We start from the raw sequence: 13,475 nt of genomic DNA on the forward strand, positions 1-13,475 counted from the left end.
ACCCCTCCACCCACTACCACCTCTTCTCTCTAAGGAGGCCTCAATGTGCCAACCCTCCCCGAGGAGGCCTCGTTCAGACAGCAAATCTAATCAAAGCTAATCTAATCAGGTCTTTATACTGGAGCTGCAGAATGGTGAAATGACCCAATTCACTTTTCCCACACCAAATGCGTGAAAAGCTATTTCTGTCGCTCCAGGTCACGCCGCCTCCTCCGGCAACAGAGAGGAATTCTGTGAATTTGCCTTTCATACTGAATCAATAGCACGTATGTCTGAGGGAGAAAATACCACCTTAAATCCATTAGTTAGTCCTAAGTGATATAACTAAGAAAGAAATGTGACTTTCTCTAATCATACCTCTACAGTAAGGTTATACGATGCTTCTCCAAATTTCCACTGAACGCTGAAAGTCAGAGCATGTACAGAGATAAAAATCTGAGTTTTTATTACCACCTCATCAAACCGTCAGAAGCTGCCGCTGGCTGCACTTACTCAGCCACTGTGCATGTACATCTGTGTATCACAACCACAAGTGGGGGACTCTGATGTTTTCTCATGTTTTACTGCATTATCTCGGAGTACTAGCACAATCGCTCGTCTCTTAACTTGTGATCTTGGAGGAGCACAATAGGTATCTGTGCATCCGAGTCTGGATGCAGTCTGTAGAGTGAGTATGAGTGAAATTTCAATTGTGCAGATTCTCCAAACTTTGCACTGATTTATTGTAAGGAGTGTGTCTGTGATTAGCTCAAATGCTTGGCTGAAGCTACTGATTTGATTTGTAAACTCAGTGAAGTGCTGGAAAAGACCAGAGAGAGAGAGCCAAATTCAGACCAACCATGGCCGTAAAAGTCCACAGTGGCTCACTGAACAAATCCACTGGGTTTACTTATTTTTTTATTTATTACAACCTACTGATTTCCGAAGTGAGCTGAAGCGAAATATAAGTGTGTAGGTACTGTGGTGGGTTCCTTGGGTAATGTGCAGTTCTAGATGTGTAAGTGGCAGCAGGCTATTTTCAGAGCAAAGCTAAGCTAACACGTCGAAGACAAACAAGAACAGCTTGAGAAAAGTTGAATTTTATACAAATATTGTAATATCAGATACAGAGAGAAAAGAAACGGCACACATGTATCCATACAGCGTGAAGAAAAGCTGGAAAGATGAGTTTACTTTGCTGATGGACAGACAATTTGTTAATTATATGATGACTCCTTAATCACATTTAATGATGCCAAATGCTTGTATGCTATAGCTTCTCCAACATGAGGTCTCGCAGCTTGTTGTTAGGTGACAAATCTGAAACAAAGGCTGAAATCTCAACACAAATGTCCACCATACAGAATCATAATTCACAATGTCCAGTGGCCATGTGCAGCAGTTAATACCCAGTTAAACGATGCTAGTCTGGTGAAAGCTATACTGTTCAAAGATTGTTCAGGAAACTGAACTGGAACTGCATAAAAGTCATCCAAAGACATAGACCAAAACATCCAGGTGTGCACAAAAACAGCCAGTGAGGCAGTCAAGAACAATGTTTATTATCGTAACTTTGTTGTCTGCAAGATCTCTCAAAACTATGTCAGAACAACTGAACTGATTCTAATGTAAAAACTGCAAATAAACAATACACTATTTCCCCTTGAATCATACTCACAGCAAACCTCTTGGCTATGAGGGGAAAACTCCCGACTCAGCACAGGCACACACACCTGGGGCTGCGACCCGGCCAGTTAGCCAGCCAATTTCAACTGACCTGTGTGTTTAACCAACTGTGATCAAGCAGCCTGTGGCAAGAACAATATTTTTTTCAGTTCTTTTTACTTTCTTTATCAGCCCTCTAACGATAAGCTGACGTATGATATAAATCCTAGCTTTGTAAGTCTGAGTTATTCCCTTTCTGTTTACACAAGACACACAACTGGAAATACCTGCAACTCATTTTTTCATGTTCTGACATTTACATACTAAACCACAAACTGATTTAACAAAGAATTCACTGATCTTTTTTCATTTCCTTTAATCTCCACCTGCAGTTTGAAAGTTGGAAATTGCCGAGACTTACAGTAATACCTCTGATACGTACAGTAGGATTAATAATAATGAGGACTAGAAGTGAAAGAAGTGATAATGAGCAGTATGGAGGTGCTACCCTGACTTCATCCCAGAGTCCAAAGACACATTTGCTGAATATATATTTATGAATAGCATATTCAGCACTTCCAGATGCTCTAATGCTGACAATTTGCCCAACACAGCTGTCCTCCTAGATCTCTGTTTCGCCTTCTCTCCACTTGTCTTGTTAACTCAATATCCAGGGACAATAGCTGAGGTATAAAGTCATTGTTCCTGCTGAAAGGTGCGGTGAAAAAGAGGTTAAAGCAGGCCTCATTTCCACAGCTCCACTGGGAAAGCGATATTCACGCCATGGGAAAATCCTGACCGAGTCCTTCAATAGTGGCCCACCTTAGCACAGATGTGACAAATAAACGGTCCACCTGCCCTTTGCTGCAAACACAAATAATGTTTTTTAACATGTGGACAAGGTGGGGGCAGTTAGGTAATGTTAGGTCTAAATGCTGTTTTAAATGAACTTCTTCAATGGTAGATAAACTTTAAGTGGTATGAGAGCACGTTGGGTTCAGAGTTGCACATTTATGCCAACACAGGATTAATTTTAGTGCATTTAAAAAGAACTAAACTCCTTTTAAAGTGTTCTAATGGGCATCTATAGTTTCAAGATTTCTCAAGCAAACTACACTGATGATGACAAGCTTGTGGAGCTGCTAAAAGCTACAGGACAAGTGGATGAGTGGAGCTTCATCTCTATCAATAAAAAGTGACAAGAAACAAGAGAAGCAAATAAAAAATACCTCAAAAGTCAGAGAAGGATGGAAAAGAAGGTAGAATAAATAGGGCCCTTAATCCATCATTTCTCTCATTTCTCACTCACATACTGATGCTCGCTCGTGCTTCACTATGTGGCCAACTGGCTAAAACTTTGGTGTAACCTTCTAACGCCCAGCTACGTCTGATAAAGTACAATAGGAGTAGAAATGTCACATTTCTTTACAACATCAGTTTTAAGTTGCCTTACAATGTAAGACAAAGACATCACAGGCACTTTTTATAGATTCGATCTGGGACTTTAAGTTAAACACAACACATTTAAATGTCTGTTAATCTTATAAGCATACCGGGTTAATAACATTTGCTTTGTTTGATCAGCTTTAAATGACTAATATCAGACATGACAACCTTACACTTTGATCCTTTACATGGAAAAGGAGAAAGGTAGATTAAGTTTAGTTACATTATAGCGCTTCAGAGAGTATTTCACGGGTTTCTCCATGAAGGGGAGGTTGGGCAATAGAGATTATTGGCAGAGATTTGGGTCCCACATGAGTTGAGAAACCCTGCTGAACCTTCACCCAATCCCTCTGGAGAGGCCAGTTACAACAGGCTGCACAGTATCCACGTTTCAGGGGGATACAGAGGACGAAGAGGGACTTGTAGTAAGATGTGTAAAGGCCCATTTCTATGAGTTTCTCTCCAGTTTTATTACTTCAGCCGAATGACGAGTAAGGGTAAGGTCAGGGTTTGTTCATGCTGTATATCTTTGCAGTGGTTTACTTGAACTCTAGTGTGTTTATTCCTTTCGTTCGCTTCATTTTTCCACAAAAAGAATGACAGTCGTGTCAGGAAGTCTAACTCCTACTTCATGTGCTCTTTACTGGAGTAAACTCTAAAAAAGAAGATCTACCAACAAGTGTGTCACTCTAGTGTAAGTATAAACTACAAAATCCTGCAAACAACTAAAAAAAAAATCCTTATAAGATGAGGATTAAGATTTGATTATGCTTGTTGAATTGCTGACCTTGTGCATGAAAGAATTCCAAAACTTCTCTCCGTGTCATTTTAGTTCATCAGCTGGTTCACAGCATGAACCTAAATGAGCCAAATACAAAAATAAAATAATGCAATGATCCTTTCCCAGTCTGTTTTTGGACAAAGAAAAAGCAAACCTCAGGTGAACGCTGAACCCTGAAAACAAAACAAACTAACCAAAGCCAAAAACCTTTTAACTAACACAATATGTAGTTGGAGGGTGTTCTCCTGGTAGGTACCCTGTGAGAGAAAGAGGGAGATAGATAAAATAAACATGGGATTGATGGGAGATTTTGGGAGGTAAATAAATAGTGGAACAAAGGAAGGTTTGGCCATCACACAAAATCGCTTTCTCTTTTCCATCCCGCCTTATGTCCTCTTCATCCCATCATAATGTCTCTCCCTGTACCCACATCTAACTGCGCTCTATTAGCCCTGTCAGCAAAACTGGAGAGTCGAGTGGGAAATTAAGCTGCTCTGTGTGTATATGCCTCTAACATGTTGTTTTTATCACCCCTGCTCACCTCAGTGTTCATAATCCATATACTACTTCATGTCTGCCTCACCAAAACACACACGTTATGAATTTAACACAATTAGAATGCTGGAAAGTCACTTATATGACCGTGTGACCGAGCACCAAATCACAACATCAGTCACCTCAATGCATCAAGGCACTTTATATTGTAAGCTATACTAATGCAGACAAAACCTCAACAATCAAACAACCCCCTTTGAGCAAGCACATGGTGACAGTGGGAAGGAAAAAGTGCATTTTAACAGGAAGAAAATCTCTGGCAGAACCAGGCTAAGAGAGGGAGTGGCCATCTGCTGCAACCGGTCAAGGATGAAGGGAGAAAGACATACGACACTGTAATGCAATAGTATTAACCTGCTGTGTTATTTATGATGTGAAATGTCAATTACAAACCATGTAAAGCATTCTGTGTAGTTTTATCGTGACTAAATTCTATTCACGTTTTGCTTTAGAAAGTAGCAAGCTAAAAAAAAATTTGTATTTACTTTAAAAAGTTTGAATTAATGATGTAAACCCATTTATATCACCACAGCCTAATAAGTGCAGAAACACAAACCCGCCCCCGCAGACACACAAGTCACACATAAAATCAAATCCATCCACAGCATGTGCATCAATCAGCTGACCAGGCAGAGCAGCTAACAACACATTTCCATGCCTCTGACCAGAAACAGGTCATCTGACATCAAACCAGCGTGGGAAAGATGAGCAGATCCACTGTGAGTGCAGTTAACATCACGTAACAGAGCCTCACCATGATCACGCTGCAGGCTTTTAGGCTTATTAAACACAAACTAAGAGAAGCAGCAGGCTGGAGACCGCAGACTATCATTTCTATTTTGTGAGCGGCTGCGTTTTCTGAAATCTGCATCCATGACTAAAAGCTTGCTTTCTAAAACTGCTTACTAGCACTCTGGTGGACACAGCCAATAAAGCTGGTTCAAACTGTTGCATGCAAGTAACTAATTTTGCAGGATGTTGTTCAAAAGCATTTTAATCCAGGAAATGAGCAACCAGTCTTAACTCTAAATACTTCATCTTTTTTGTAGTTCCTGTGTAGTTTCAAAACACTCTCTCCACCAAAAACCAGTCATTTACGTCAGCCTGCGCCAAACTAAACAACTGCATAATCCTTACATTCAACATAGATGTACCTCCATATTCTTTAAAAATTATATACGTATGATGATCACTCAGAAATACAATCAAACTTTATTTAAAAAGCAGACACTAGCTTTCTAAATTCCTTCTCTCCTGTAAACTGTGTTAACGTGAAATGCAAGGAGAATACTTCAGTAAGCTGACACCAGAATTCTGGCTTTGTGACCACACTGCCCACCTGTAACACCAGGTAGTCAGCTTCATGTGCTTTTGCATCATGTGTCTTTTCATTCAGCTTCCCTAACCAGACCAACCCTACACCTCTGTCCCTTTGGGCTTCACATCCTCCTAACCAATACCCAAACCTAATCAACCATAAAAGTATCAGCAAACAGGAAAGAGCTCCCTGATGGAAGAGACAGAGACTGCGCCAAGGACGCACTCGGCAAATGAGCCAAACGAGCCTACCGCTGGCAGTGGCAGCATCGAGGACACAACCAAGGAAGGCAGCAACTCGCTGTCATCCAACATTACACTTTGTGATTGCTCACTGATACTCCTCCGAGAGACGTGATCTTACACGACGTGTGCTGTAATCATAGCCTGCTTTCCTAATGCAATTCGCTAAAACATTTATCCGAGGAGGAGGAGGGGGAGCAGGAGGTCTCTGAACAACAGCTGTTCCACCTCTGTCCCTTAGCTCCACCAGGCTGAGGGCGGGGAGGGGGTATTCTGGCAAAAGATGGGGCAGGCAGGAGGGGGGGAAAAAAAGCGGGCTATGAAACTGAAGGAGTACTCACCCTAGATCCCTGATTTACTCACAGAGGGGTGAGAGAAGGACAGCAGCTCTAAAAATACCCCCATAAGGAGAGAGGGAGAAGGAGATGGAGGGCCGGAGGAAGGTTTGGGTACGAGTGGAGCGGCAGAGAAGGAATAAGAGAAGAAGTAAATGTTTGTTTTTGCTTCAGTCACTATAAAAAAAACAACTAAAAGAAAGCAACATCTTAAAAGACCGCATCCTAAAAATACACCTCCCTTGTGGCAAAACCTCAGAATTTTGAAAGGGGGCCCATTCTTCCCTTCTACCTCCCTTTGCCCCATCATCACTACTTCCTTCATTCTATCGACCAATCCCTCCCCCCCTCTCTTCTCTAATGAAAGAACATGTCATTGAAGGCCCCAAAAGCCAGAGGGGTTAAAATGAAGGAGAAATGATTGGCAAAGGAAGAGAGGGCAGAACAATGTCCTTTTTTTGCAGCTAATTTATGTCAGGACCAGTGGCCCAGATACAGAGGTCAGCCAATGGAGTCTACTATAGCAGCACCACAGGCTACAGGCCACAGCCTCATACATGTGTTCATCCTTTTGACAACAAATTTTACACGCATACGACACATATTTGGGATCTTAAACAGAGTTTTCCTCGAAAATAAAACTAATCCCAGGTGAGAAAAGGCTACATAACTACATTAATATGTTTTAGAAATAGAGTTTTCATCACTTTGCAAAAACTGACTGAAGAAGGTAGGACAGTAGTTCCATGAAATTGATGCTGCAAAAAGGTTTACCAATATCAATACCAACCCTGGTATTGGTATCGGATCAATACTTTGTTTCTCTCCTCTGAGTTCACTATTGTGTTACCAAACCTCAAACATGCACTATAAAGACTGTCTGAACCCTTTTGTGTTGACTGTCATGTCTATTTTATTCATAGCATTTTGCTATAATCATTTAGTTTATTCTCCTCACCGGTTGAGTCATTTCCATCACTTCTAAGTGTCCGACAAGATTTGGGAAACAAGGCCAAAGTTTACACAGTAATCATTCAGGTGTTCCTGATCTGGAGGTTTGAGATGACTGAAGTTGTGGTGCACGTGCTGTAACTGTCTTTAACCAGGAATCTGAATATTTATAACTTTCAAGCTGAAAGAAACAGTTGCTTAGAGTCGGTATTATCTGGGATATCACAAACGGTTACATGCAATGGCCTCTCTTTTTCTTTTTAGCTGCTTTTCTCTCCTGATTATTATTTTAAATGATGTCTGTCTGTGGATTTTACAGTGTTGCCGGGTAGAAAGAAGACACTCAAAGACATCATTTTTGATTCCAGGCATCTTTTCTTTCTTTTTTTTTCAATTATCTTACATTACATGATTAATCAGTTACTCCCAAATAATCAACATGATGACGCTGTACATATAAAACCAGCTCACTCAACACTGTTAACTTTATGGAGCACTGCTTTAAAATGTGAAATGCTATTTATTTCTAACTATTTGTTTTACAAGCCTTCAACTGCTGCGACTTTGACATCCTCATCAGAAGAAGCTGCTGAATGCTGATACCCTCCTTCTTTATGCTGCTCTCTCACACACAACACACACACACACACACACACACACACACACACACACACACACACACACACACACACACACCTCTATCTGCTGTCTGTCAGACAGCAGAAAACAGCAACCCCACACATGACGAGTGAAACAATGACCCAATAATGGGTAGAGCATGAACCTGAGAGGCGGCGAGGTAAAGGCATCCCCCAGCCCCGATTGACCGGAGGATGTTCACTTGTTTGAGTAGAAGGTGACACTGATATCCACCGCCTGTGTCACACACAACTTAGTGGTAACCGAATCTGCCTGCAAGGCCCCAACTTACTACTTCCATCTTCCCCTCTGCTGACAGCTGACCATGGGGAGTGATGAATGGGAAGGTCTTGCTGCCAACCCAAGCACACAAAGAACCCGATATGTACATTTTGACATGAACAGATGCACGGGGACTCATCCCCCCCCCACACACACACACACAGTCATTCATAAAAGTAATTTCATGTTTTTATTTTTTCTTGCAAAATATTATTTTTGAATTCTACCAAACACCCACCACATGATCCTAAAAGTTCAAAGCTATGTATTAATGTAAATCTTTTAAAAATCAAAAAGATTAGGTACACCGTTGTACACTGAAAAACTGCAACAGTAATCTGCTGACAGATGAAACGGATACCGCTGACTAGAGCTGGGCGATATGAGATTTTTTCATATCACGATATATTTTTTTCATTTCAGTCGATAACGATATCTATCACGATATAAGCCAAATAACTATATTTGTAAGATTTAAATGTGCCGTTGCTCACAAGTAAAATGTGAAATAATCAGCAGCTTGTTTTGATTTAAATATTTATTTCTCATAATAAGTTCAACAGGGTAGATGTACTTAAGGAACATGAGACTTTTTCAGATAGATAAAGGCAAATATTGCAAACTACACAAAAGGCAGCCGCTAAAGCGTTTAAGTTTCAAAATAGAACAAACGAAACAGACTAAATTGTCAATTCCACTTAGAAACAAAATATTAATTCTAAAAATAAATCTTAGTTTGTTTTACAGAAGAACAGACAAAACTGACTAACTTTTGTCAATATCAAATAAACTGAGAACTAAAAGGAAATTCTCAATCTCTCCTTGTTGTATAGCTTAGCTTTTCAAACAGTTTTAACAGTTACTTTAGTCTGACAAAAGCCGAATGACGAATTAGCGCTTCCAGTCAGAGACTGAGGCTACGTCCACACGTACACGGGTATTTTTGAAAACTGAGATTTTCCGTTTTCTTTTTAAAAAATAATCCCGTCCACACATAAAGGCAGAAATGAAGGAAAACGCTGCTATGAACATGCCAAAGCAGCAGGTGGCGCTAGATTCCTAACCGTGCAGAAATGTTGGCCAATCAGAAGTCTAGAAGCCTCGGTGGGAAAAAGTAAACAAAGCTGGGGCATAGAAGCAGAACCGAGTCGTATGTGTGGAGGGACAGTAACTGTGTGTATATGTAAGCATTTAAACACTGCAGAGAGTAGAATTAACAGTATTGTAGAAATTCATTTCACCGAAACAATAACGTGGCGCACAGTGTGACGCATGCACCAGTTTATTGTATTTCCAGACTTGTTTTCGGCACAATTTACAGTGCACGCTACTCTGTTTTTTGTCAGACTTGAAATAGCCGAAATACCTTCACACTACGGAGCTTCTATGGCTCTTCCGTTCGACAATCTCTCCGGCATTGGAACCATCATCTGTTTTCTCTTCGGTCACGCTCGGTTGATTTTTCTTGTCGGCGCACTCATTTCCTCCATTATGCGCTGGCTCCATTACCCGCTGGCTGCTTCCCAAACAAACACACGTGCGGCTTGGCACTTGTGCTGTACGTAACAAGTCACGCGACGTGACGCTGCGGCTGTGATTGGTTCGGCTCTGCGCTACTTAATTTGGATTGGCTGACCTTTTTTTTTTTTTTTTTTTTTAAGAGGACAAGAGCGGCGAGGTCTATCGCGATAGCTTAATTTCTCTATCGAGTAAAAGTTATATCGCGATACATATCGTTATCGTTCTATCGCCCAGCTCTACCGCTGACCGTTTTGTTACAATGAAATGTTCTGCTGGAAAATCTTGGGTCTTGTGTGGATGCCACCCACCGAAAAGCAGCTCCATCCTGTAGGACAGTGCACCGGGCCACACCTCAAAAACTCCTCAGAACAACCAAAGAAAGTTCAAATCAAACACAGACTACAGATCCCATTTCCCAGTGGAATAAGTCTGATGCACACCTGGGAACCCAGAGAAGTCCTCTGCCACAGGACATCCCAGCACCCTATCACGCCCCTCTATCATCATTTATCCATGACTTCATGGGTCAGACCTGAGATATTTTTAACAAAATAAAATGCAAAAAAATGTTATAAAGTGATTTTTTTTTTGAGTAAAGGAATCTACCAGTGTTTCCACTAAGAAGTCAACCGTTTTTTGTGCATTTGTTTTGAGTGTTTATTTATTAGTTTTTCTAACTGTGCTAAATCATAAAATAGTTAGGAATTGGGAATGTAAATAAATGTTTGCTCAATCATTAAAAGATTTATCACTTTCCCTTCCTTGGCTAATTGATTACTGGACTAATCACCTCCCTTAATATCGTGTGATTATCCCTGCCTTCATGCTCTGATGATCAATTTTAACCTTGATCCTCTTCTCCAGATTGTCTCACAGTGACTGATGACTCTTGTTTGGACAGCTCACTCAGCTGTTTTGTGGGAACAAAACCTGTAAACTCCACCAAAACATCATTTCAAACAGTAAACCTCCCTGATGCAGATCTGTGGGTGTAACAGCAGTGTTTTTTTTTTTTAACAAAACTCTGATTGCCAGCTCTGATCCACTTTCCCACGCTGTGCCTCCAAATAAGGAGCAGGGGCAGGTTTTGATTGGCTCTCCATTCTGTTTGGATTAGATAATAAGTTACCTGCCACTTCTTAATCAGCACTGAAAATCCTTACATAACCCCCCCCCCCCCCCCTTTCCTTTCATTTAAACACACAAGCCACACAAACAGCAGCTTGTTTGGTATCTCATCGAACTGAGACACCACTCCACCACTATGCGTAAAAGTCTTGCGTCCTGCGCTCACCAGGTGGTTTTGGCTTTATCAGAAGCACGCGGACATTTCCTGCAAAGTTCCCAGAGAAGAGCGTGATCTACCCCGTGACTTGACTGAATCACTGATGATGTGAAGAGTCCAAAAGTTGCCAAAACTTCGGATAGAATGAGTGGCAAGCAGAGATTCAGACAAGGAGCGACTTGTTGCAGAGAACTGTGCCAAACTGATGCGCGCTGCACTTTGCGTGAGCCAGGGTTTAGCCTCAATACGTGACAGCATCCAATTTTACATTTATATTTTATTTTTGGCAAATAAAATGACATATTAGTAAACTTGCGTCCACCTGCGCGTCCTAAATGGCCATTTCAACGAACATAGTGTTTTACGCGTTCTTTTAAGAGAAATCGGAATGTTACAGCAAAAAAAACCAAAACAAAACAAAAATTTAAAAAGCGCAATTATCACATAAACGTGGCAAATTTCCATCAAACAAGGTCCACTTACCGGCCACGCGAACTGGAAGGGAATCTTGATCTTCCCGACATCGTTGTTCCGGTTCTGTCCCGTTTTCTGTCCGCCTTTGAACTGAAAAGTATTCCCACCGATAACCTGTGTAGTTTCCGTGCCGTAGGTGCACGGTCCATTAGTCGTGACCTCCGTTTGGTATTCCTTTAAGCACACTCTTAAGTAGGTGTCACACTCGTCCTCGCCGCAGTGGCCTTCCGCCGCGCTCTTCTCGTCGTCGCAACAATCGCCGTTGTTTAGCAGACCTTTGGGGTTTTCCACCGAAATCAACTGCAGCTCGAAGTAACCGGTGGCCCGAGACACCTGAGGAGAACAAGGCAGTGTGAAAAAAAATGCCTAAGATGGTAGCAGCATCTCTCTGTAACAGGTAATTAAAATAATAATAATAGTAATTTAAACCTTACATTTAGTCAGTTTATTGTTTCTATCAGTGATTGCAGGTATACAAAGTGTTGCATGACCCTCGGTTAAATAACCATCGCCGCCCTTACGAGAAATGTCACTGATTCAGTGAAAGCTCTCCACAAAACTGCACGCGGACATTCCAGGTGGAAACAAGTGGATGTGGGGAGAAAACACGACCTGGGCTCATGTGTTTGCAGCGCAGTCACTCTGCACAGACGCTACTGTACATTTTTGGCACGTTTCAGCTTCGGGACCTAGCATTCCCAGTTTAGCTCACTCTGCAGATCAGTCTGCAGTCCTGCTTTACAAACACATCCACCTTGAAAACCCATCCAGTCTGAGTTAAAAGTCAAAATCACCTAAAGTGAAAAGACAAGCAAACCATTAAAAGATTTAGAGGCGCTTGCTGCTGATAACAGCAGTAGAGGGATTCTCTGTGCAGGTGAGGGTGCACTGCTAACATGTGAAGACACTTAACGATCTTTTTTTTCTTAGAGTAACCAAACTTTCAAGAGCGGGCGCGCATTAACGCACTCGGTGCGGATGGCAGTCATTCGGCGCCTGGATGAGAACAAATTTGCGGATGTCTGCTGTTACACGCGCAATTATGACACAGCAGAGAATTTTGGCAAATCTAATTTGTCTCCCGAAATTCCAGAACACGTGATTCAGGAGGCAATTCAATTAAGAATGGAATTTATTCCGAGCCCCCCACAAGAACCCCCCCCCCCCCAAAAAAAAAACAAGCAACCACACACAACAAACCCCCAACAACAGCATTAATAATAATAATAATCAGAACTTCAGAGCAACAAAATCATCATTTGCCTCGGAGCTGAAAGATATAAAGTTCTCACCTCAGCCCGCAGCGTCAGGAGAAGACACACTAAGAGGAAGAAGCGCTGCAGTTTCCCCAGATTAGTCCACATGTCTCCGGCTGCTCGGTGTTGGTTACCATTAGGGAAAAGCGAAAATATGGATGTCTCAATGAGTCAAAAAATAATAATGAATGAGGCAAAAAAGCAGAATCCTCTTCCTCCTTCTATCCAATACATGCACGGCTGCTGCTCCTCCCCGGGATGCCCGCGGCTCTGGAGGAGGAAAAGCGCACTGGTGCTGCTGCTGTTTGGTCCACGGACTCACAACAAGACGCACAAACTCCAATTCCCTCCGCCGCTCGATGCACTGAGCAGCAGGGACTAGAAGCAGCGTGCGTCTCTCTGCCCAAAGCCGGAGCTCTCTTTGACGGCCAGCCCAGCGGACCAATCGCAGCCCCGTTAGCGTGGAACGTCGGTGTAGAGAGCCAATGAAGAGAGGGGCGGGAAAAAGGGAGGACAGCTGATAGATTTATTATTGACGTTTTCTCACACTTTACCTCGAATTGGGCATTTTTAAGGCTCTTAGCAAAAAATCAAATCAATTAAAACAAAATTCAAACAAAAGTTTCTCTGTATGTTTCTCTATATGAAATTGTCACGATAAAAATGTGACAGAAAAAATGTACAGAGAAACTTTTGCTTTTATTCTTATAATTCACATGCTGTAAACGATAGCCATAAATAATCAG

General features: G+C 41.7%; 1 protein-coding gene across 2 annotated transcripts in view; it reads right to left on the reverse strand.

The window, feature by feature from the left end:
• Positions 1–13,105, reverse strand: part of LOC308389126 (protein jagged-2-like) — a 52,111-nt gene extending 39,006 nt beyond the window's left edge. For both annotated transcript variants that reach the window (XM_080870281.1, XM_080870280.1), the window contains exons 1-2: positions 12,766–13,105; positions 11,483–11,806 (exon numbers count right to left, since the gene is read on the reverse strand). In XM_080870281.1, coding sequence (XP_080726407.1) covers positions 11,483–11,806; positions 12,766–12,837 — 396 coding nt within the window. In that variant the 5' untranslated portion in view covers positions 12,838–13,105. The remainder of the gene's footprint in view (positions 1–11,482; positions 11,807–12,765) is intronic.
• Between the last annotated feature and the right edge of the window lie 370 nt (positions 13,106–13,475).

This window comes from Rhamphochromis sp. 'chilingali' (genome assembly GCF_963969265.1).
Source record: "Rhamphochromis sp. 'chilingali' genome assembly, chromosome: 21".
Classification (NCBI taxonomy): domain Eukaryota; kingdom Metazoa; phylum Chordata; class Actinopteri; order Cichliformes; family Cichlidae; genus Rhamphochromis; species Rhamphochromis sp. 'chilingali'.